General features: G+C 29.9%; 1 protein-coding gene and 1 long non-coding RNA gene across 2 annotated transcripts; one reads left to right on the top strand and one right to left on the bottom strand.

The window, feature by feature from the left end:
- Positions 1 to 1,181: 1,181 nt before the first annotated feature.
- Positions 1,182 to 23,879, top strand: LOC107632889 (formin-like protein 13). The gene is made up of 17 exons (XM_016336527.3): positions 1,182 to 1,254; positions 1,468 to 2,168; positions 3,385 to 3,609; positions 3,702 to 4,375; positions 4,488 to 4,611; positions 5,311 to 5,382; positions 6,686 to 6,784; positions 6,890 to 6,931; positions 7,443 to 7,523; positions 7,612 to 7,662; positions 7,755 to 7,836; positions 17,445 to 17,539; positions 17,688 to 17,759; positions 17,851 to 17,967; positions 18,520 to 18,588; positions 18,833 to 18,899; positions 23,581 to 23,879. The coding sequence occupies exons 1-17, from the start codon at positions 1,182 to 1,184 to the stop codon at positions 23,724 to 23,726; spliced, it is 2,790 nt and encodes a 929-aa protein (XP_016192013.1). The 3' UTR covers positions 23,727 to 23,879.
- Positions 9,423 to 11,187, bottom strand: LOC148570269 (uncharacterized). The gene is made up of 2 exons (XR_015907416.1): positions 11,046 to 11,187; positions 9,423 to 9,717 (listed from the first exon to the last, which is right to left on the bottom strand). It is a non-coding gene; the product is annotated as an uncharacterized LOC148570269 (long non-coding RNA).
- Positions 23,880 to 25,631: the final 1,752 nt, after the last annotated feature.

Below are 25,631 nucleotides of genomic sequence, written 5' to 3'. Positions count from 1 at the left end.
TCTTCTCTATTCAATAAGCAACACTTTCTCTACCTTTGAGTTCAAATATAAAAAATTAAGTATTTTTTATTTATGTAATTTAGTATTATTTTACATTTTACATTTTACTGTTTATCTAATTTAATTTTTTATATCATAAAAAATATTAGAATATTCAATAAGTATTGATATTATTGTATTTGTATAAATTGATAAAAAAATTCAATAAATATTATAAATTTTAATATTTGTCATTCTAACTTCTTTTTTATATATTTTACAAGATATATATTCAAATTTTTATATAAAATAATCATAAAAAATCAAAGAATTGATGCATTTTTTAAGAAGAAGACTAATATTTAAGAAGGAGAACATATAACTTTTACAATATCAATACTTGTAGATAGTTTTTCTACTTTAATGAATCACGAAAAAAGTAAGATACAACCTCCAAAAGTTCAAAGAGTTGCATCTGATGAGTTTGACCTTAATTCTTTGAAACAAGACCCTGAAAACGGCTTTAAATTTGGCAATATCACCCAAATAAGAGAGATGAGGTTAGACGAGCTTATCTTAAACGGAGTCCATATCAAAAGCATTTTGACAATTATTTTCTATCTGGCCTCCCAAAATTTTGTTTCAAACTCCACCACTGATTAGGAATAAGTTGCATATTGTATTTTTCCTTTGTTATATAGAGACTGGAAATTATAGTTTTGGTTATAGAGGATCGAATTTCAAGGTACAGAGAATTTATGAAGTTGACTTTGGGTGTTGATGGAAGTTTAGGAGGATATATGGGCAAAGATGCTTGATCTCAAAAATAATCAATGAAATAGATTATTAGTAGTTCCTGATTTTGTGGTTTAACTTTTAGCTTTGAGGGGGAAGAATTTGTGCCTGTTTTTTGCCGCCGCCTTCTTTATTTTTCTTTTCAAATAAATAAATATAATATCCAAATCCAATATAACTCTATTTGAAAATAGAAATCTTAATATCGTAGTACAACAATACAGTTGTAAAACTAAACCAAACATGCCCATTTCCTTTGTCTTACTCAAAAAGAATCCCGCAAGTTCCTTGCATTCATTCATTGATTGTTACATTCCATGATACCTGTTTTGTGTGATTTCCCATTTTATCGAGCATGGCATGCTTTTAAACCATAACATTAAATAGCTCTGCCTCAAGAATGAAACATGGCCATGCCATGCAAATTGTTTTTCCGAAATCCCCCAGATGGTCTTCTTGAGATATCTGACAGAGTCTATGGTACCTTTTTTACCTCCTTAATTTTATTACATCCGCATATTTTGGAATATAAAACAAAAATAAAAATTACATCGAATGCACCATGATGCAAAATCTCCACTACCATTGTGCATCTCTTTGCTTGAATTTTTCCAGAAAAAGGCAGGGAAAAATATAATACAATGAAGAGTCATAATTACCTACTTATATTATTGATTATTGTTGTGATTGTAGTTTTTAATTGTTGTTTCAACATTCGATGTGATTGGAGAGACGAATCTTATGAAGTCTACGTGAACGGGATTGTTGGTCAATTTCGAGAGAATGTGCCTAACGCTTCCATTATGGTATGCAATTTTCGCGAGGAAAACACTAAAAGCAAGTTGGATAACATATTCTCTAAGCATGAAATTAATCTCATGAACTATCCTTGCCACCACCATGGTTTCCCTATGCTCAAATTGGAGGCCATACATCATTTTCTAAATTCATGTGATAGTTGGCTCTCACATGGGCAAAATAAGGTGTTGTTAATGCATTGCGAGCATGGTGGCTTGCCAGTTTTGGCCTTCATGTTGGCTGCATTGTTGATTTTCTTGAAACAATATCAAGGGGAGCAGAGGACGTTAGATATGGTTTACAAGCAGGTACGTCGTGATTTTTTACAATCCTTAACAATGGTGAATCCAATCCCTTCCCAATTGCGGTATTTACGATATGTTTCCAAGACCAATATGGCCTTTGATTGGCCTTCATTGGATAGGACACTTAGGTTGGACTACATCGTTATGACATTTCTTCCAAACTTTAATGGGAATGGTGGATGTTTTCCAATATTTAGAATTTATGGCGAAGATCCCTTTCTTGTTGACAAGAATCCTAAGGTCCTATACTCAACACCAAAGAGTCCCAAAAACATTCAAGCTTATAAACAGGTGAGGTTGGACTCATACGAACTCCTCCATTCGAAAGAAAACTATATATATGAATCATTTTATATTTTATTTCTTTTACAATATTTCTATTTGTTTCTCATGTTATCGAAAGATTTTTGTTCATAAGGAAGTTTGCCACTTTTGATACATACCATAATATGACAACTATTGCATTGAGATTCTGTTAGATCGTTGTAACTAGTTGCACAAATTGATTCATAGATAGTTCTTGCTAGCATCTAAAAACTGGTGTAGGGATGTATACTATAATAGGTGTCATAATCTTAGTTGAAGAGTTAACACAGTATATGGAGTAAGAAAGACAACGATTCATGGCAAAAAATTTGTAGTAAAATAAGATACAAATAAAATTTTCAACACTTTTTGTGTAAATCTCTCTTTTATTGTATAAATAATAGACCTTTTTTTTTTATATATATCTTTTTTCACTTCTTATCAATCACTTTTAATACAAAAAATAGAATGTTTAAAAAATACCTATACAAAAATGATACATATAATATTTCTCAAATAAAGTTAACAAAAAAAAAAAAAATTCATGTGTGAATCAATTAGGATACATTAGCGTTTATGGTCATAAAAGTTGTCTTTGAAAAATAAAGAGTGAATACCCATCCGGCTCCTGACAATTATCTCGAAAGGACAACGAGGCCCCCAAAAAAAAAAAACACCCAATCCGGCCCCTGATAAATTTTTTTTGGGACTGATTAGCTCCTGTACCCAAAAAAATAACATTAATTTTTTTTTGGCACAGGGGCCTCGTTGTCCTTTCGAAGTAATTGTCAGGGGCCGGGTTGGGTGTTTTTTTTGTTAGGGGCCGGATTGGAGTTTTTTTTATCAAGGGCTTCGTTGTCTTTCGAGGTAATTGTCAGGGCTGATTTGGGTTTTTCTCAAAAAATTTTGAGTGTAACAGTTGTGTACTAAAGTCAACTTGTATAACAAAGCATATCACATACAAAATGTAAGTTCCACAAATCGACTTAAACATTTTGGTCATTTCTAACCAATGTAGTCCCAATAAAATATTTTCTTAACGAATATTATGACTTGTCTATCGGTATATAATAAGATATAAGTGATTAATTTGATGCTCTAAATGGTATAAGAACAATGGACCATAATTGTTAAAAATGAGTATAAGAGGATCATGTGAAAATGTTTAATGATTTTGGGATTACATTTTCCTTTGTTACAGGGAGAGTGTGATGATAAAATCAAAGTCAATATCAACTGTCGGATTCAAGGTGATGTGCTGATTGAAAGTGTTAATTTGGATAGTGACTTGGAAAATGAACAGATGATATTCCAAACGATGATTAACACAAATTTCATTAGATCTAATTTGTTGATGCTTAATCGGGAGAAAATTGATATTTTGTGGGATGCAAAAGACCGCTTCCCAAGGGATTTCAAACTAGAGGTACATCATATTTTGACCTATAATAAGATAGTTAATTAAGCTCTTATTATATTATTGAAGAACTTCCCTATTGTTTTTCTTTTTGTATTTAGATAACTTTCACAGAGAAAGATGTTGGTCCAAAGACTGATGAATCATCCTCTAGCTTTGAGGAAAGGGAGGGATTACCAATTGAAGAATTTCCCAAAGTCAAAGAGATTTTTATCCAAGGAGATTGGACGAGTCCTAATGAAGATCACACAGTAAATGATACTAACACAATCAACGATACCTCAATTTCACCACAAACACCTCCATTGAGGTCTCCCAGAAGTGATAAAAATGTTGATGAGTCTCCTCCTCATCAGTTGCATTCAAAATCACAAAATCCTAATACTAATGTAACAAGACCTGATTTGTTGCTTTCACAAAAAATCCAACCCCCACCGGATCAAATTAGAGCTCCTCTATCCCCACCAACTCCTCCAAAGAATGAAACATTTGTAAGAGTTGGATCCCCTCTTTCTCCTCCAACTCCAAATGCTACAATGCCTACTACCACCCCACCTCCGCCGCCAACGCCACCACCCCCGGTTGGAGACCATTACGCTAACAATGGTTTTCCAACTTCATTGTGTATTGGTCGTGGAAATAATGACACCGGCAATCACACGATGCATTCAATGAGTAACACCAAAAAGTTAAAAACATTGCATTGGTTAAAATTATCTCGAGCGGTGAAAGGAAGTTTGTGGGCTGAGGCACAAAAATCTGGTGAAGCTTCCAAGTAATGTTTCTTTTTGGATATTGTTTTTCATTTTTGATGATTGATGTTACTTTCATTTTTTAGTAGTCTCATGCATAATTTTTTTTTTTCTTTTTTCAATATTTTACTGTAGGACACCAGATATTGATATGTCTGAGCTTGAAAATCTCTTCTCAGCAATAACACCAAGTTTAGGCCAAGCAAAGAAATCAAAGATCCAAAACTTAGTTACGCCAAAATCTGATAAAGTGCAACTGGTAATTGAGCTACATTCTTTAGTATTAGAATATGTACTACATTATTTACATAATCTACTTGCTTTAATTTGTTCACTTATTTTTTTTTTTTTTTTTCACAATTTTCATTGGTTTATTTCAACTATAAAGTTAAGTTTTCATCTGCTAAATTATGGTTGATGGACATTTGATGCAGTTGAAAAAGTGTAGTCTCAAAATTGAATTATACAATTAGGTAAAATAGCATTGATAAAATAGTTTCTAAAATTTAAAAAGACCATTATAGGTATAAATATATGAGTAAATTTAGATATTTAATATATAAAATTATGTTATATTAGATTTTTTAATTTTGATAAGTATAAATCAATTTTAAAAAATTGTTTTTTAAATACTTTTAAAATTATTCTTAGTTTTTAAAAACGGTTAGCATAAGCACCTAATTTTTTTAATTTATCAAATATAAAATGAAATATTTGTAACTTTTAAAAACACAAACACTTTTTTTTTTAAAAAAAAATTTACTGAACCAAACTTTAGTATATAGTTAATTAGTCTTGAAAAACATGCGACGATTTTTTTTCTTTGAATATTATATGTAAAGGAGATAATCCACTTCTTTAATTTATTGCTATATTTTCATAAGCAAATCCTAGACATAAACATGGTGTCATTCTAGTTTTCAATTTTCTCTAAGGCAAATATTATCCTTCTTTGCAGATTGAACATACACGAGCATATAATTGTGAAATCCTTCTTTCAAAAGTGAAAGTCCCATTGAACGATTTAATGGTAAGATTCATGTCCCTAATACTAATTCAGTCTCATCTTTTATTCCATTTTAGTACATGAAAAAGCATGTTATTTCTTGATAAAAATCACTAATAAATAAAAGGTTACAGTATAATCATAAAATATAATCTATACATTCTTACTCAAATAATGGTTGTACGAAAACATGGTGACAATTGATTTAATGATAATAGTGGTTGATATGTAATAACTACTTGATCATTGAAAAAATAGAATAATTTTTATTTTTATTTTTTCTCTGTTCTTTTAAAATTTAGCCATTTCGCACTTTAATTATAAGAAAATGTCTATTTTCTATACTTTTTTTTTTGTTAGATGCATGAGCCATTATCTCAAGCAAAAAATGACAGAAAATATTTTTTTGTATTAACTTGTATGATCTGGCTTTTACTTATCTTATATGGATGATAATTATTTAATTATTAGGATTATTTATCGCATATATAATCATCAAAATAACGTTTTAGAGGGATGATAACCATTTGATTAAGACATTGTTTTTTATGATTATGTACGAACTAAACAATTTCAATCAAATTGTTATCATTCACGTAAGACTGATGTAGATCATGTCACACAAATTACGTCACACATAAGCATTTTTCACTATTCTTTGTCAAAAATTCTCGCAAAAGGACTCACACGTCTAATGAAAAAGAAAAATAAGGTATCAATCATTAAAGTACAAATTATCTAAATTGAAAAAGGATAAGAACCAACAAAGAGTTTTATTCTTAAAAAATTACTTTGTATATAGGTTTAGCATCGTCAAAGTGGATATATCAACAATTCTATTTGTTATAAGTACTTAATCAGACAGAAATATTTGAAAGATAATAGAAATCAGTTTAAATCATTCTAAAATTATTTTATTTTATATTCATTAATTATTTCTGTAATAAATATATAATATTAAATATAATAAATTTACAATTTTAGATGTTATATATATATATATATAATTATAAATATTAAATTAAATAAAGTAATTTTAGATTATTGTCTCTTGCTAGTATTACTGTTAATTAAAATACTACTCTTACTATATAAGTCAAAATTTTAATTATTACTTTCTGACACTATCATCATACTTTGATTTCTTTATCACATTTATGAAAATCTTACAGCTCACAAGAATAATTTTAAGGAGCTCATACTACATTAAACTGCATTCATCTCTTTCCTAGGTCTAGTCTTGCTCATAATGGAATTAGCACGTCAAACTAAATAATGCTCATTGGATTTATTTATATTAATCATGTCTGAATTTGAATATTCACAGAGCTCAGTTTTAGCATTAGAAGAGTCAGCATTAGATATTGATCAAGTTGAGAACCTGATAAAGTTTTGTCCAACAAAGGAAGAGAAGCAAGTACTTAAGGTTATGCGATAGTTCAAACTAATGGACATGTTGAGTTCGATTACCTTAACACGATATAGGTTGTGTTTCTCTAGAAAGTTTATTAACTTGGCCAACTGTTAATAGGATTATGACGGAGACAAGGAAAAGTTGGGGAGATGTGAACAGGTAATGTTGAATTTTCTTTAATAAGCTTTCTATTTGATTTTATCCAAAAATAAAAGATTTATATATAAAAAATAATTAATTAAAATTATGACTTCAAAAAATTATGACTATTCAAATTAGAGAAGTAGTAAATTATTATTTTTATTCACGAAGAATATTGACAAATCTACTCAATCATGAATAAACAAAACTAATTTTATACTCATCAAAAATAAACAAATGTTATTTTTACCTATAAAATATAAACTAATCTATACATGAATAAAATTAAAGTTTGGGTACTTTTGTTGTAGAAATTATTTTTTGTGAATGCAAAGTAATTTTATTTATTCATAATTAAATTTGTCAACATTTTAAAATTTCATTGTTAGAAATAATAGTATATTCTAAATTAATTAGAGTTTGGCTTATATAGCTTTTACCTTGCTTCAGAGGTGTAGATTGTAGAGCACATTTTTAGTTTGACTTGCAATCTGTTTAGATTATTATTTGCATTAATTCTCCATTATAGTTCTTCTTAGAGTTGATGAAAGTTCCAAGAGTAGAATCCAAGCTGAGAGTTTTTTCATTCAAGATTGAATTCAACACTCAGGTAGATAGATCATCATTACTTTCATTGAATTTTTTAAATAAGGTTCATAAGTTGCTTCCTATTCTAACCCTAATATATTGTTTTATAGGCTTCTGACCTTAGAAATAACATCAATATTGTTAATGCTGCTGCAGAAGAGGCATGATATATAATCTCCCTTAAACTGTTTTTAAGAATTTATTTTATTTTCTTTGACGTAACATTTGGATGTGTTGTGGTTGTGTTTAGCAGATCAAAAACTCTGTCAAATTAAGAAGAATCATGCAAACAATACTTTCTCTAGGAAATGCTCTAAACCAAGGAACTGCAAAAGGTAAGATAAAACATATGTATTTGATATTAAATATATCCATTATAAACCTATACAACCAAGTGTATAGATTTACCCTTAAAGGATAAGAAAGCTATTCTCACTGCGTGGGAACTCAACATCATACTATTGGGAGGAAAAAATCGTTATGGAGGTTAGGAAATTAGTTATCGTTCTTCTTTTATAGAGTAAACCTTGAGCTCAGCCAATGACCATGCTACAAGACTTTAAAAAACTAGAAAAGCATTTCTCCTAAAGTGCGCTTATGGAATTAAGATGATAACCATAAGTGGCTTTCATATAGCTAGGCAAACAAAATAATATATTTGTTATCAATTGCCGCATAGAAGTGCAATGATTAGCTGAACTATTACATTCTCTATCATTCACTCTGTTTTCTTCTTTCTCTGTCCTCTTTTTTCTGTTTCCTCTTCTCCTGATTCAACATTACACTCCTTAATTCAGGAGGTTGTGTGTCTTCAACTTCTAGCTTGGGTTTGAAATGTAAAATGGCTTTATATGATCGTGCCTTTGTGACCACATGATTAACTTCAATAGAACCTGGTACACGACTGACTTCAAATATCTTTCTTATAACATATACTCTTACAAAATGCTTTGTCTCAAAGTATTTCGACTATGAATATAAAATTGGGTTTATTGCTGCTAGCAGTACTACCCTCAAAATTATCATAGTACACGAGAGGGGTTGCTCGTAAGGCTGACAAATAGGCTAGCCTGCCTCATTGTCTCATCCCACCTAATTAAGCAATTGTAGAATACGAGCTCGTCCTGGATCATGGCGGGCTGATGGGCTTGACTTGCCATAATTTTTATTTTTTGGCTCTTTCTTTTAAGAAAAAATAATTTTTAAGTTTAATTAATATTACAAAACTAATAATTTCATGTCTTGGACTAAAGTTTTTATAATTCTATCAAACAAACATTATTACAAACTAAGTTGATAAAGTTCTTTTTTTTTTAATTGGAAATGGGTTAGACACTTTCGGGGGAAAAAAAAAAAGTGGACGCTCGTGCGATATTGTCTGTCTCGCCTTGCAAATGATCACGAGTTAAGCACGCGGATTACGCAGGCTTTTTTTTAAGGAGGATTTCATTTTCTAGTCTGGACCACTTTTTTTGGCAAGTTAAACGAATCGGACTACGCGGACTTTGACCTGTTTGCTACCCCTAGTTGCTGAGAGTGTGAACCTTTAATTCAAACAGCGGGTTTTTGGCCTATACTTATTCGGGTACCAAATTCACCATAGCTCTATATGTTTCTTCTACACTAGATCTTGCAACTATAGTTTGCTTTTTAGAAAAGCAAGTGATTAGATTTACCCCAAAAACACAACATGCCACCAATTGATTTTCTATCATTCAGATTTTTTCCTAATTAAAATCAGTATAAACAGTGATTTTGAAGGAGCTGCTTCTGTACATATGCAACCCATACCTTGCCACAGACATATTTTGGGTTTTTTTTAACTAACTTCCAATGGTACCTAAGAGGAGTTTGCTTAAACTATGAAACTTTGCATACATAGTAGATAACTCTGGTTGTGAAATATTGAGAGATAATGTAAGCTTTGAACCACTAATCTATACACTGATGTTTATGTAAATTTAGTTATCCCAAATACAGAAATCTTTACCAAGGAAGGTTTGCAACCAACCATCTAACCTTATTGCTGAGCAAGTCATTGTTCATTGTTGTATTTTTCTTGACTATGTAATAATCATCCAACTTCAGTTTTACTGCTCATCTGAATTCATAAGAAACAATGTAGTTCCCCTATGTCTTCAACTTCAAACTTTCCATTTTGCTGGTTAATCACCTAAGAAATAGCAGTTTTGAACTTCTTGTGATTATGACATCCCCTACAATCAACAACACATGTTATTGAGTCTCCTTAAAACCTTGTAAGGACACAAAAATCAGAGGCGGTAGCATTGAACTTGAGATATTGTAGAGTAGTAGAAAGCTTGTAGTACCAAGCCCATGGCACTTACTTCAAGCCATATCCTGTTTTGTTAGTTTGCACAGTAGCTTTTCATCTCCAATTGAGTAACCTTAAGGATGTTTCATGTACACATCTTCCATTAAATTCCTATGGAGAGATGCATTATTGAGATCTAATTTCTCTAATATGCCATGAATTTTTCAATGCAAGTGTTAATACTATCATTATAAAGGTTAGCTTTACAATTGGACAATATATTTAAATTAAATCAAAACCAAGTGTCTGGAAGAATCCTTGTACCACTAAGGTCGCCTTGTATTTTTCGTAGTTGACAATCAGAATTGTACTACACTCTAAACATCCATTTGCTACCAATTGTTTCTCTATTTTCTGGTATGGACAATAATTTCCATGTATTGTTTTTCATTAAGGCATTAGACTCTATATCAATTGCCTCCTTCCATTTTTGATTGACTAGAGTTTCTCTGATCTCACTATTTTAAGTTCTAATGCTAGCCGAAATTCCCAAGATTTCACTACATAAGATTTACTTCTGGTAGTCATTAGATAAATATTGATAACTTGCTATGTTACATTAGGAGGTAGGGTTCGTTCTTGGGAGTACTCTTTCTAGAGTTGAAATTGGTATAGGAATAGGAGTGGCTCAGGGAGCTAAGGGAGGTCGATCAAACCTTGAGATAGGGATAAAAGTGAAAAACCTGGTGAAAAGTGAAAAACCTGGTGACTGAATTTTTTTATTGTTGTGCATATGAGGGATGGATGTAGGTCCAAAATGGTTGGAAAAATTGAGGTTCAGATAAAAATCTATCCAACACTGAAAGCATTAAAAATAATTTTTTCATAATCTGTGCTATTAAATAGATAATACTAAAGATACTCCAAGCAGCAAATATAATGGCAAAAATTAAATAATTAAATACCAGAATTTTTATCTTGGAAAAACCCCTTAAAAGAGGGACAAAAAACCCATAGAACCTAGTCTAGTAAAACTTTCACTATCAAAATAATGGGTACACAATCAGTCTTCTTAGTAGCAATAGAGCATTTCAACAATCAACAAAATACATAATCAAAATTGATGAAATCAACCTAAACCCTCCACAAAAGTAAATATCTCAAATCAGACAAAAGAAAAGACAATACAACTAGCAGGTTATATCCTGATGTTCATCTCTGCACCAAGAACAACATGCTAAAATTTCACAAGAAATGGAGTAAGTTTACCAGTTCAATAGGATCAAAACAACACTGCTCTTTTCTTCCAATTTCTTCTTCTCTTCAGCGTCGAAACCCCACTCTCTCTCACTCTCGGTTCTTTTCTTCTTTCAAAAATGAGAAATACAAACTCTCTATCTTCTCTTACCGTGGCATATAGCCACTTTCTTTCTTTTATTTATTTATTTTTTTGTTTTAAGTTGTGGGTCCCACCAATAAATCTCCTCTTCACCGATTCAAGTGAGAATAGACTACTCTACTAAATCCGTCTTCTCTTTGCAAGAATCAAATTTTATTGCAGGTAAACTCTTAGTCATCATATCTAAACCATTGTCATATGTATCTTCTTAAGTGCATATGATTTCATCTCAAGCGTTTGACGTATCCAATGATACTTCACTTCTATGTGCTTCGATCTAGAGTGAAACGTCGGATTCTTGTTGAGATAGATAATACTTTGGCCGTCACAAAATAACACAAACTTCTCTTGATTGATGCCTAACTCTTGTAGAAATTTCTTCATCCACAAGAGTTTCCTAGAAGCTTCAACAACAACAATGTACTCTGCCTCTGTAGTAGACAAAGCAACACATTTCTGAAGTTAAAATTGCCACGACACAGCTCCCCCTGTAAAAGTCATCATATAACCAGAAGTAGACTTCCTTAAATCAATATCCCCAGGAATATCTGTATCTGTGTAGCCATCCAACACAGGTTGGCCACTTCCAAAGCATAAACAAATTCTGAAAGCACCATTAAGATATCTGAGAATTCACTTCACTGCTTGCTAGTATTCTTTGCCAGGATTAGAGAAAAATTGACTAACAACTCCAACAGCATGATCAATATCTGGTTTGGTACAAACCATAGCATACATCAAACTGCCAACTACAAATGCATATGAAATCTTCTTCATTTCTTCTTTCTCTTTCTCACCTGTAGGACATTGCTGCGAACTCAGCTTGAAATGACTAGCAAGTGGAATACTAACAGGTTTAGAATTACTCATGCTAAACCTCTCTAAAACCTTCTCAGTGTACTTCTGCTGCGATAACCACGGTTTTTCATTTTTTCTGTCACGAGTGATATTCATGCCAAAGATTTTCTTTGCAGGACCCAAATCCTTCATAGCAAAGGATTTGTTCAAGTCTTTCTTAAGACTTTCAATCTTTTTAGTGTCGACTAACAATCAACATGTCATTAACATAAAGTAAGAGAATTATAAAATCACCATCAGAGAATTTTTTAACATATACACAATGATAAGAAGAAGTCTTACTATACTCATGACCTTCCATGAAGGAATCAAATTTTGTGTACCACTACCTTGATGCTTGCTTCAGCCCATATAAGCTCTTTTTCAATTTGCATATAAGATGCTCCCTTTCTTTAACCTCGAAACCTTCTGGTTGCTCTATATAAATTTCTTTATCTATATCACCGTGAAGAAATGCAGTCTTCACATCAAGCTTCTCAACCTCTAAATTCAAGCTAGCCGCCAATCCAAGCACAACTCGAATAGAAGGTATCTTCACAACTTGAGAGAAAATTCAAGCTAGCCGCCAATCCAAGCACAACTCGAATAGAAGACATCTTCACAACTTGAGAGAAAATCTCTTCAAAATCAATACCTTTCTTCTACTCAAAGCCTTTCATAACCAACCGAACTTTGTACCTTGGTTGTGAGACATTTTCGTCCGCTTTCAATTTGAACACCCATTTATTCTTGAATGCTCTTTTATCCTTCGACAGCATCACCAATTCAAATGTATGATTCTCATGCAAGGATTTTATTTCTTCTTGCATGGCCTTCAACCAATCTTTTTTATGCTCATTAGACATAGCTTCCTGGTAGCTCTCTGACTCTCCAGTCTCAGTGTTCATCACATACTCATGAGGAGAATATCTCTGAGAAGGGTGACACTCTCTGGTAGATCTTCTCAATTCAAGCTCAATTGGTGGTTCGGATGAAACTTTAACATCTAGTGAAACTTCTGCATCTGGCACCTCAAGTTGAGGTGTAGGTTCATCATGGAAATCATCACCATCATTATCAACTTGTACATCTCCCTCATCAACAAGGGGTCTAATGGAAGGACCAGGTTCATCATCAGCAAAATGTCTAACAATTATTGTTGGCTTATTTGTCTTCTCAAGGTCTTCAATAGTTTGGTCTTCAAGAAAAATTACATCTCGCCTTTTAATTATTTTCTTACTCACCGGATTCCATAATCTATAACTAAAGTCTTCGTGACTATAACCCATGAAGATATGCCACTTTGACTTTCCATCAAGTTTGGACCTTTCATCTCTTAAAATGTGAACAAAAGTCTTGCAGTTGAACATTCGCAAGTGACTATAGGAGACATATTTTTCTCTCCAAACTTTCTCTGGAACATCACCATTTATTGGAACTGAAGGAGAAATGCTGATCAAATCTACTGCAGTTCTCATTACTTCATCCCAAAAGAATTTAGGCATCTTTGCATGAGAGTATACACCTGACTCTATCATTGATAGTGCGAGTCATTGTCTCTGTAACTCCATTATATTGAGAAGTCTTATAAACCGTCTTTTTAAGCTTGATCTCAAATTCTTTACAATACTCTTCAAATGGACCCATGTATTCATTACCATTATCTGCTCGAACACATTTCAATATTTTCTTTGTGTTTTTCTTTCAACACTTGCATGGAAGTGTTTGAAGATACCGATCACTTGGTCTTTAGATTTTAAAATAAAAGTCCACACTTTTCGAGAATAATCATTAATAAAAGTAACAAAATATGATGCACCACTTAATGTCTTAGCATCCATAGTGTGAACTAAATATAGAATATATGACCTCCTATGAGGTCCAGAACTATGAAATAATATTGTAGCATGCTTTCCATCAAAACAATGAGTACAAGTATTTAAACTTGTACCTTTTACAGAAAGTGAGTACTTCTTGGCTAAGACACTTAGTCATTTCTCGCTCAAGTGACCAAGATGCATATGCCACAAATCAGAAGAGGAATCATCAGCTAAATTCACCTCATCTTTGTACAACTTTGCTTGCAACCGGTAGAGAATAGTGAGACTATTATCTTCTTTAGCAACAATGACAGCCCCTTTGGTAATCTTGCATTTTTTACTACCGAAAGAAATGCAATATCTCTTTTGATCCAATGTCTTCACTAAAATCATAATAAACCACATATCTGGTGCACGCCTAACATTCTTCAACTGCAACTTGCATCCTATGTTGATTTCAAGCCGCACATCACCCATACCAATAATAACACATACTCATTTATCTCCCAATTTGATCTTGCCAAAATTTTCAACAGTATAATAAGTGAAAAATTTATGCCTCATAGTGACATGACATGAGGCACTAGAGTCTATAATCCAAGTGAAATCATCACAGACAAGATTAACATAATTTTCATCATATGTGATAAAAACATCTTCATAAATAATAGCAGTAGTTTTGTTATCACTATATTTACCTTTGTCTTCGTTCCTTTCCCTTGATTGTTCTCTTTTCAAGAACCTACAATACCTCTTGATATGTCCCGACTTGCCACAATAGTGACAAATGAACTCCTTTTTTGTCTTGTACTTTCCTCTTGACTTGCCTCGACTCTCTAACCTGTCAGAACTGTAAGGTTTTCTACTTTGACTTCTCTCCCGTGACTCTGAAACAAGTACTTCTGACTGAGAGGAGGCATTAATCAAACTCCACTTTTTTCTTCTGACTTCTTTATTCAACATGCTCTCTTTAATTATTGCTAACGTCAACTTCTCTTTTGGAGCTGAGTTAGTCAGTGTCCCAATCAAAATTTTTCAACTATTAGGTAAGGAACTCAACAACAAGACTTGCAACTCATCATTTAAAGTGATTTCATTATTTGTCAGTTAGTTCACCGTCTCCCAAAAAATACTCAAGTACTCCGACATTAATTTATGTTCAATATACTTCATATTGACAAGCTTCCTAATAAAAAATACTTTGTTTTGCATATTCTTCCTCTCATATAACTCTTTCAATTTCTTCCACATCTTCTCAGTATCATTAGTTTCAGTATCAACATGTGGATACACAGTGAGATCAAGCCATTGTCTAATCAAAGCAACTGCCTTCTTATTCAACTTCTTCCATTTAGCATCGAATTTGGTACCTCTGGATTTATTCCCCTCCACAGAATCATACAAGTCCTTGCTGTACAGCATATCTTCTAAGAATTTCTTCCAAATCGAATAATTTTTGGAATTCAATATGACCATATTTGTCCCATGAGTATTTTTCTCTATTTAATCAGCACAGAAATAAATAACCAAAGATCTGGATACCACTTTGTTGAAAAAATTGAAGTTCAGATAAAAACCTATCTAACAGTGGAAGTACCAAAATAATTTTTTCACAACCTGTGCAATTAAATAGGCAACACCAAAGACACTCCAAGCAGCAAATATAATGGTAGAAATTAAATAATCAAACACCAAAATTTTTATCGTGAAAATTTCCTCCCCCCAAAAGAGGAAAAAACCTACGGGACCTAATCCAGTAAAACTTCTACTATTAAAATAATGCGTACGCAATCAGTCTTTCTAGTAACACTAGGGCATATCAACAATCAATAAAATACATCATTAAAATTGATGAAATCAACCAAAACCCTCCACAAAAGTGGATATTTTGAATCATACAAAATAGAAGGTAATACAACTAGTAAGTTATATCCTAATGGTAATCTCTACACAGGACCAACATGCTAAAATTTCACAAAAATAGAGCAAATTTATAAGTTCAATAAAATCAAAATGGCACTACTCTTTTCCCCCAATTTCTTCTTCTCTTCGGCGTCGAAACCCCTCTCTATCACTCTCGGTTCTTTTCTTCTTTTAAAAATAAAGAGATACAAATTTTCTTTCTTCTCTTACCGTGGCATATAGCCACTTTCTTTCTTATATCTATTTAGAGTAAACTATCATTTCTACCCACAAAAGTTGAAAACGCTGACATATCTACCCATAGAAAATGAAAATTACCATTTGTACCCATAAAAAATAATTTTTACAAGCAAAATTATCCAAATCCTAAAAAATTAAATAAAATCTTAAACTACTCCTCTCTCTACCACTAAATTTAGGGATTTTAGGTAATTTTTTAGTGCTTGGATAATTTTGTTATGCGAAATTCATATTTCATGGGTACAAATGATAATTTCCTTTTCCTATGAGTAGATATGTCAGCGTTTTCAACTTTCGTGAGTAGAAATGGTAGTTTACTCATCTATTTATTTATCATTTTAAGTCGTGGGTTCTACTTGACTTGGAAACCACCAACAAAAATTTAGTAGTTTTTAAACCGGTGAGGACTTTTTTAGGATGACAGAGATGGACGATGAGATAAAGATGAGGCTAGCATTCTTGTTAGTGGATTGATTGCTGCAAGAAAATTTCCATCCTTGTAGAAAAATCTTTTCTCATCAAACACCACATTTCTAATTATAGTTATTTTTCTAACTTGAGCGAGACTTTGTAAGAAGTCGCATAGCCTAATAAGATACATGGAGATTACCTGAGTTCTAATTTGTATTTGTTATAAGATCTGAGGTGTGGGAAGCACAAGTATCAAAATATTTTGAAAATTATCATAAGATGGTTTTTTATTAAGCAGTTTTTTAATTGGTAATTATGTAATATTGGTGTACAGAGAGCATTTATGAGTTACACTACTATGGTAAAGGTTGCACCCTAGTAGTTTATAAGCATTCCAACCCAAGAAAAAATATTAACCTCATTGCTATAATTATTTTAATTTTACAGACTATTCAGACTATCAGTAAAATATTATTGAATTTTTTTAAGAGGAGTGTTAGGGCCAATAACTTTTGTAATTTGTAGCCATCAAGTAGCCATCAATGATGTTTTTAATGGTGTGAGATTTCATCTAATAATATGAAATTACTCACTTTTCTTTTACTGATTATATGCTGACCAAAATTTAATAAAGTTGCTAACCTCTAAACTCTTCCTCTTTTTAATATAGATAATTTATCCACGCATTTTAACCGAGTCTAGGCTGTCAATAAAACTCGATTTTCTTTTTTGAGACAAATAACTTAAAGATATATTTTTTTTTGGAAAAGTATAAGTAACCAACAAGATTTTTGAACAATGTGTAAACAATGTGAATTAATAGGGTTAAAAGAGTAAATTTAATTAGTAGCATTAAATTAGAGTGTAGTATATTTTCATTTGATTGGTGGTTGTTTATGTTGTTCAAAATTTTCATTGTTCCCCTAGCACTCCCCTCTCTTTTTTTACTTCTATTTCTTCTGGAAGAAATAGTTAGGTTAATGTACAAACAGACGAGCTCTATACAACATACTTATTTGTATTCTCCAACCTTTATAGGTTCTGCCATTGGATTTAAATTAGATAGTCTTCTTAAACTCTCAGAGACACGTGCACGGAATACAAAGATAACTCTCATGCATTATCTTTGTAAGGTACATGATTTTTCTATTTTTTTTTTTTGTTTTTGTTCGATTTCCTATCTATTTTGGCATTAGACAGCTTTCTAGCTATGTTGTCCACCAGCATTTTTAATTGGGATAATACATTGGATAGTTTTTTCATTACTTTCATCACATATAGGTTTTGGAAAATAAGCTTCCAGAAGTTTTAGACTTCACAAATGATCTTCCGAATTTAGAGCCAGCAACAAAGGTTTGGATTTTTTTATGGCAAATCATTTTCAATTTTTTTGACATATATTGTGCATTTGTAGTTAATACTTACGTATGATATTATGATGCAGATCCAAATGAACTTTCTTGCAGAGGAGATGCAAGCTGTAAGTAAAGGATTAGAAAAAGTTGAGCATGAACTACTAACCTCAGAAAAGGATGGTTCTATATCAGAAATTTTCTGCAAGGTATAATGCTTTTCGCAGCAACTATATATCATGAATTATTTCCTTATTCTTGTGTTTTTTCCTATTTTAATTTATTCATTTCCTTTCTTTAGTAATTCACATTTCCTAAATTAACTTCACATAGCCATAAAGAATTGTTTCGTTTAAAGAGTAATGGATTCTATTTCTCATATTCAAATTCGTTTGTGAAGTTGTTAAAATGGTGAAACAAAACACCAACTACAAGTTTGTAAACATGTATATATATTTCATTAAAAGTAAAAGGATAATACTTTGGCAAATAGGAAACTCAAGTGAAGAGTAAAAATTGTTTATTTTACAATAAAAATTATTTTTTAAATTTAATTACAATTTTCAGCCTTTAGCCAACTTTACTCTTTTGGAAAGAAATTCTCAAAGAAAAGATTATCCATATCACAACCATCCACAATAAGTATATAATATTGAGAAATTCTTATGTGAAAGTCCTTAATAAACTATTCTTGGATAATGTTTAAATTTTTATTCAACAAAATTTTCTCCTTCTTTAAACTATTATTTATTTTTCTTCAGAATCTGAAAGAGTTCCTACGTTCTGCGGATGTTGAAGTCCGTGCATTGGCTTCGCTATATTCTATTGTGGTAGGCCTGGGCGTAGATATATATTATATTAAAAATTAAAATAAATATTTAAATTGACCTCCAAAAAAATTTAAATTAAATACTTTAATCCTTATAAATTTTTATATTCTAAGAATCTTCGAGAATTATATTCATCAAACAGATTAGCCTGATTTAAAATTTTTTGGAGATCAAATTTAAATGTTTATTCTATCAATTAAATGCTATGATTTATTTAGGTTATTAATTATTACATTTTTTATAGGGTAGGAATGTGGATGCCTTAATTATTTATTTTGGAGAAGATCCATCTCGCTGCACTTTTGAGCAAGGTGAGTAAAGGAGTCAAATATAATTGTCATTTTAATTAGTGCTGGTTTATATATTAGCTATCATTTACCCTTGTTTTCATGATTGTTTTCGATTTCCATATTGTAGTTCTGGTTTTTTTGCTTGAGTTTTTACTAAATCAAGTCAATTGAGATCCTTCTTATTACACGATGGACCGAAATTTCATGGACATGTAATACAAAGATCATGCTATTAATTAATAATTAATAAAATTTGAATAAATCCATACAGTAATAAAATACATAAAAATTAGGGTAAAAAACGTATATGAGCCAAGGAGAGTTCAAAATTACCTAAATTCACCAAATAAAATTTTGATACATCATTCTACCAAAGAACAAATTAATGTAATTCGAATCAATACAATTCGAATTAGATTTGTATGTAATTCGAATTGATATAATTCGAATTACTTGAAAGCATTGACAACACGTAATTCAAATCAATATGTCACGAATTATAAACATAGAGTTCGAATGGTATGAATTCGAATTAGTAGGGAGACGTGCTTTGAAGGGAGTTCGAATCAAGTTGATTCGAATTACTCTATTTTTGAAACTAGTAGTAATTCGAAACAATATAATTCGAATTACTCCCTTTTCGTAACAAATTCTAATAAATTTTTTAATGAATTTATTTAAATTATACTACAAAAAATATTTAATTCTATGCAAAATAATTTTAAAAAAATATCTTAAAAAATATTTTTAAATTATTTTGCATACAATAAAATATTTTTTTGTGGTATAATTTAAATAAATTTATTAAAAAATATTCATGAGCTATCAAGAATGGGCAGAAGAGTATTGTATATAATTCAAATTGCTCACCGTATAATTTGAATAAGGCTTGGTTTGGTAAAGCTTTTACTTTTTAAGAGTAGCTTATGAAAGCTGTCTTTTAAAAGACGACTTTTTAAAGGCTACAGCACTTGCGTTTGGTAAAATCACATTAAAAATAGTTTTTAATAAGCACAAGTATGGTAATTGTGTTTGGTAAAATAGCTTTTAAAAATTTAAAAAAATATATAATAAACATATTTATAACGAAGAATAATATTTTTTTTTAAATTTTAGAGACCAATAATTTAAATATTTATTTGATTTACTCTCTATATTAATATAAATAGAGTTATCATTAGTCAATAATAAAACTTGTACTGATACGTCTATTACCTATTTATATATATTGACTCACTTATACAAATCACAAAAAATGAGACACATATCTCAAGTAAAATTATATGAAGATTGTATTAGAATTTGTGAAGGTTTGGTTGAAAAATTAGAAATATATGAGGATTCCAACAGCAATATAATGACAGTAAATATGTGTGAAAAAATAAATAAAATATATTTTTAATTGTTTTGTATGGAATAAAATATTTTTTTTAATTTCTAAATTATTATTGACTATGTAAAGTACTTTATTTAAAATTTGAGTACCTAAGTCATCAGAACATTACAAATTTTTATAGTACTCCTAACATTTTTTAAGCCATTTTTTTAAATTATTTTGCATAGAATAAAATATTTTTTGTAGTATAATTTAAATAAATTTATTAAAAAAATTTATTAAAAAATATTTATGAGCTATTAAAAATGGACAAAAGTGTATTGTATGGAATTCGAATTGATAACTCATTAATATTTTAAAGAAATCTCGTGATCAGCATTTATGCATTAAAAAAAAGTTAACAAAAAATTTAATTACGAAAAAATATTTTAATAAATTTATTTAAATTATACCACAAAAAATATTTTATTGTATGCAAAATAATTTAAAAAATATTTTTTAAGCTATTTTTTTAAAATTATTTTGCATAGAATAAAATATTTTTTGTAGTATAATTTAAATAAATTCATTAAAAAAATTTATTAGAATTTGTTACGAAAAGAGAGTAATTCGAATTATATCGTTTCGAATTACTACTAGTTTCGAAAATAGAGTAATTCGAATCAACTTGATTCGAACTCCCTTCAAAGCACGTCTCTCTACTAATTCGAATTGATATAATTCGAACTCTATGTTTATAATTCGTGACATATTGATTCGAATTACGTGTTGTCAATGCTTTCAAGTAATTCGAATTATATCAATTCGAATTACATACAAATCTAATTCGAATTATATTGATTTGAATTACATTAATTTGTTCTTTGGTAGAATGATGTATCAGAATTTTATTTGGCGGATTTAGATAATTTTAAACTCCCCTTGGCTCATATACGTTTTTTACCCTAAAAATTATTAGTTACTCCGATAACACATCAAAACTTTTACTGTCACCAATTAATTTGTGCCATGTGGACAAAATTTATTTTACTACAACACGTTTTAATATTACTCACAGCAAAACTGTCAATAAAATTATATTGGTGAATAATCTACTAAAAATCCAATCCAATTAAACTAACGACTAGACTATCGGTAAAATTAAATTATTAATACTGATGAAAAAGCCATCAATAATATTAGCATCGACAAAATAATTAAAAAAATTAATTATAGTATTATAAAATTAAAGGAAAACTTACTGCGGTCGCAATGACAGCGATCGAATATTTGATTTGAGCTCCGAGACAAGAGAAAATATAGAGAAAAGGTGCCGTAGTGAGAGAGAGAGAGTAGAGAGAGAGAAGTGAGAATCTGAAATGGGAGATGGAAGAGGAAAGTGGAAATAGATCTTTTTCAATGAAAAAAATACTTAAAAAAATAAAATATGATATTTCACCTTTAATTCTATAAGTGGAATCAAAATTAAATAAAAAAAAATAATAAATAGTTAGATTTAACATTTGACAGCATTTTTTTTCATTAAAAAGGATCCACTCCATAACAAAAGGGGTGTAAATTTAAAATCGAATTTGTCTTCTACCGACAGTAACGAAACACTGCGTTAAGCTGTGGTAATATACAGCTAGGCGCGAAAATTAAAAAGTTTCACCTGTTCATTTTACCACCGGCATAACTGTTGGTAATTTACAACGTTAAATTCATTTATTTTATTCAAATTACTAACTACCTAGCCGTGAGTAATCAATAAAAAAATTAAAGGTTAACTACCAAAAATGTTTTTGAATTATTCAAATGCTGACAAAAATACACCCAAATTTTATTATTGACAAAAATGTCTTTAAATAATTTAAAAACATAACAACAATACTCAATAGTAAATATATATTTTCAAAAAATTCCTTAAAAATTAAATTTTAATGTAATTTTTTACAAACATAATTAAAAAAATGAGATATTATTATTCTTAAAATTTGGTGATTTTTTTCTAAGTATATATTTTTTATGATTTTTTAAAAGTATTATTAGTTGTTAACAAAAAAATTACAAAAAAAATATATACTCAATGAAAAATACCAAATTTTAAGAATAATAATATCTCAGTTTTTTAATCATGCTTGCAAAAAATTACATCAAAATTCAATCTCTAATGTATTTTTTGAGAAATACATATTTAATGTTAGATAATCTTGCAAAAAAACTAACATTAAATATGTATTTCTCAAAAAATATATTAGAGATTGAATTTTGATGCAATTTTTTGCAAGCATGATTAAATAAAATTTAGTGATTTTTTGTTAAGTATATATTGTTTTGTGATTTTTTAAAAGTATTATTGGTTGTTAAAAAAAATTATAAAAAAAATATATGCTTAAGGAAAAATCACCAATTTTTATCTATAATAATATCTTATTTTTATAATCATGCTTGCAAAAAATTGCATCAAACTTTAATCTCTAAAGTATTTTTTGAAAATATATATTTACTGTTGGGTATTGTTGTTGTGTTTTTAAATTATTTGAAGGCATTTTTGTCGATAGTAAAATTCAAGTGTATTTTTGTCCGCGTTTAAAAAATTCGGGGGCATTTTTGGTTGTTAATCCCAACTAAAAAAATAAATGTCAAAGTATACACGTTAAATTAAAAAATGCAACAGACTTAACACCTAATTAAATATAAAAGTATACCCGTTAAATTGTTTTAAATTTTAGATAACGAATATTAAAATTAATTATTAATAAAAAATTAGACTTTTTCATATAAAAATAATAACTACAAATTTTATTATCTGATTTTTTATCTTAGTCTTTTTCATCAGAGACTTTTGTCAATTTACGATTTTTTTTTTAAAAGTAATTTGATTTTATAAATCTTTTGAGTCATACATAATCTATATTGTCATAATAAAGTGGACTATAATTTTAAAAAACGTATATTTTCGTAATGTTATTTTACGGATAAAAATACTAGTTTATTGACTATATAGAATTCTTGATAGGTTCAATATAACCATAATTATATTATCACACACAAGGATTAACTAAAAGGTGGAATAGCTTAATTTGTTGGACCTAATCCACTAGGTTGCTCCTCAATTTATTTATTTTTTATTTTTTAGATTTTCCATGTTTTAAGCTATTTAAGTGAACTAATTAAGAACCGAAACTAATATGAACTAATAGTTCATTTTACTATTTTTCTTTCAAGCGTATTACATAATATTCTTAATTTTTTTCATTGAAAAATTTCCTTATTATTAATTAAACTCCTTCAAAAGGTAGTCTTGTATTCTTTCCGTAATAGTGATATATATAGTGTTATCAAGTAGCAATTGCGTGCTAATTACTTTTGGTAATTTGTTTTCAGTTGTCACAACTTTGCACAACTTCACTGGAATGTTTTGTAAAGCCCAGGAAGAGCACTTCAAGGAGCTTGAGCTTGAAATGAAGAAAACTAAAGAAAAAGATAAAAAGAAATACAAAAAGATAAAAAGAAATACAAATCAAAACTGACATTACCGAATACCGATACCAATTCACACTAAGTTTGCCAATTAAATGATGATTAAATGAACAACAATCTTTTAGAATTAGTACAAGTGAATGTGCATTGATGGTTTATTTGTTGTACAAATAACACTAATAATATAATACGAGCAAAGTTAAGTAGTGACTAACTTTTTTTAATTAATATCAGTTATTTTTTTAATTATTTAATTTAATTTAAATTTACACATTAAATCATCAACTATTAAATATTAACCTTAAATTCTAAAATATAAACTTAATTCTTAAAATTAGCTAATTATTAAAAGTTGGCTCCTATGTTTTTTCGTTAGTAAAATAGAAAGGATTTTATTAAGTAGACAATGATTTTTGTAAACAACATAAATAATAGACTCTGAAATTGATCCAATAAAATAAAAAAAAATATTTTAACTCCAAATTACCTCCTAAATCTTAACATTAGGATAATTATCTGCACACCTAATGAATTAAACATTCAGCCATTGTTAACCGTGCATAAGTAAATCAAATAAAAAGAAATAACCATCTAATTAAAAATAATAGACTTAATCATCGAGTTAATACTCAAATTGGCCCCTGAAATTTGACCCTGACTCAATTTAGCCCTTAAGGTTTTAATTGACTCTAATTGTACCCTGAAATTTTGACCCGTGCCTTAATTTGGCCCTTACGTCATTTTTCGTCACCGAAAAGTTGACCTGACAATTTTGGTTGACACCTGACACCATAGCAGTTAGATGACATGGCGAAATGTTTGAAGGCATCAATTTAACCCCTAAAATTTTCAAATAAAATCTAGCAGCCCTAATTTTTCCAAATCGCAAGAGTGTCTCCAAGAGTTGAGAAGAATGTTAGGGAGCAGCAGCCAAGACTCAGGTAGCTCTAGTAGAGCTTGTTTGCATAGTGGTTGGGTGAAGAACGCACACCGTGACAGAGGTGGGAAGATTCCGCATTGGTGCGGTTGTGGGTTGCGTCCTATTCTTCGGTGGTCTGAGACGGATTCCAATCCAAAAAGACCATTTTATGGATACTCTAACTATAATGTGAGTTAGTTGAATTATTGCAAGTTGATTGTGTGTCTTATTTCTCAAATTTCTGTTGGTTTTGTAGTTGTTCTTCCTCTCAATTTTTTTTTGAATTTTTGGTGATGTAGACTACTGGTAAGAGATGGTGCGACTTTTTTAAATGGGCAGATGTTGAAGAAGAAGAAGTCATAGTTGGCAGAAATGAAAGTTCAGTTAGTAAAGACCATTGAAAAATATCTCTGGGATGAAAAATTAGTACAGTTGAAGCTGAAATTAGAATATTAAAAATGTAGAATATTATGTTGTCTGTATTTGTTATTATTTTTAGATTTGTGATTGTAGCTTATGATTTAGGTGGGATGAAATATATGTAACTATGATATCAGTTATGTGAATGAAGCAATGTTATGTATTTGATGTCAAAATAAAAATGAAATTTTATGTTCTCTTGGTAATGATATATCCTGTAAAAATTTTTTAAAATTGAGATTATATGAAAGAGGGGGTATAACTTATGATCAAATAAGTATCAAAAGAGTATAGTTTGATCAAATTAGTCAAGCGATTATGAGTCTGTATATGAAGACAAGATCAGGAGCTGGCTCTAATAACTATATGTAGTATGCACTTCTATTAGTGAATAAATTTAAGTGTATAGTTTATTTGTGAAAATATTGAATACAAAATATCATAGTCATTAATCATTGTCAATATCACAGCATTAGCAATAGCAGTATCTGTATCATACTTTAAATATCATAGATAACATAGTTTCAAAATATCCTAAACCAAAATACTCTACATAACAGAGTATCAAAATATTAAAAAAGTATAGTTTGATCAAATGCTCTCTACAAAATATGTT

The sequence above is a fragment of the Arachis ipaensis genome, chromosome B3 (genome assembly GCF_059453495.1).
Source record: "Arachis ipaensis isolate K30076 ecotype BB chromosome B3, ASM5945349v1, whole genome shotgun sequence".
In the NCBI taxonomy this organism is placed as follows: domain Eukaryota; kingdom Viridiplantae; phylum Streptophyta; class Magnoliopsida; order Fabales; family Fabaceae; genus Arachis; species Arachis ipaensis.
This window is presented reverse-complemented; position numbering and strand designations above follow the sequence as displayed.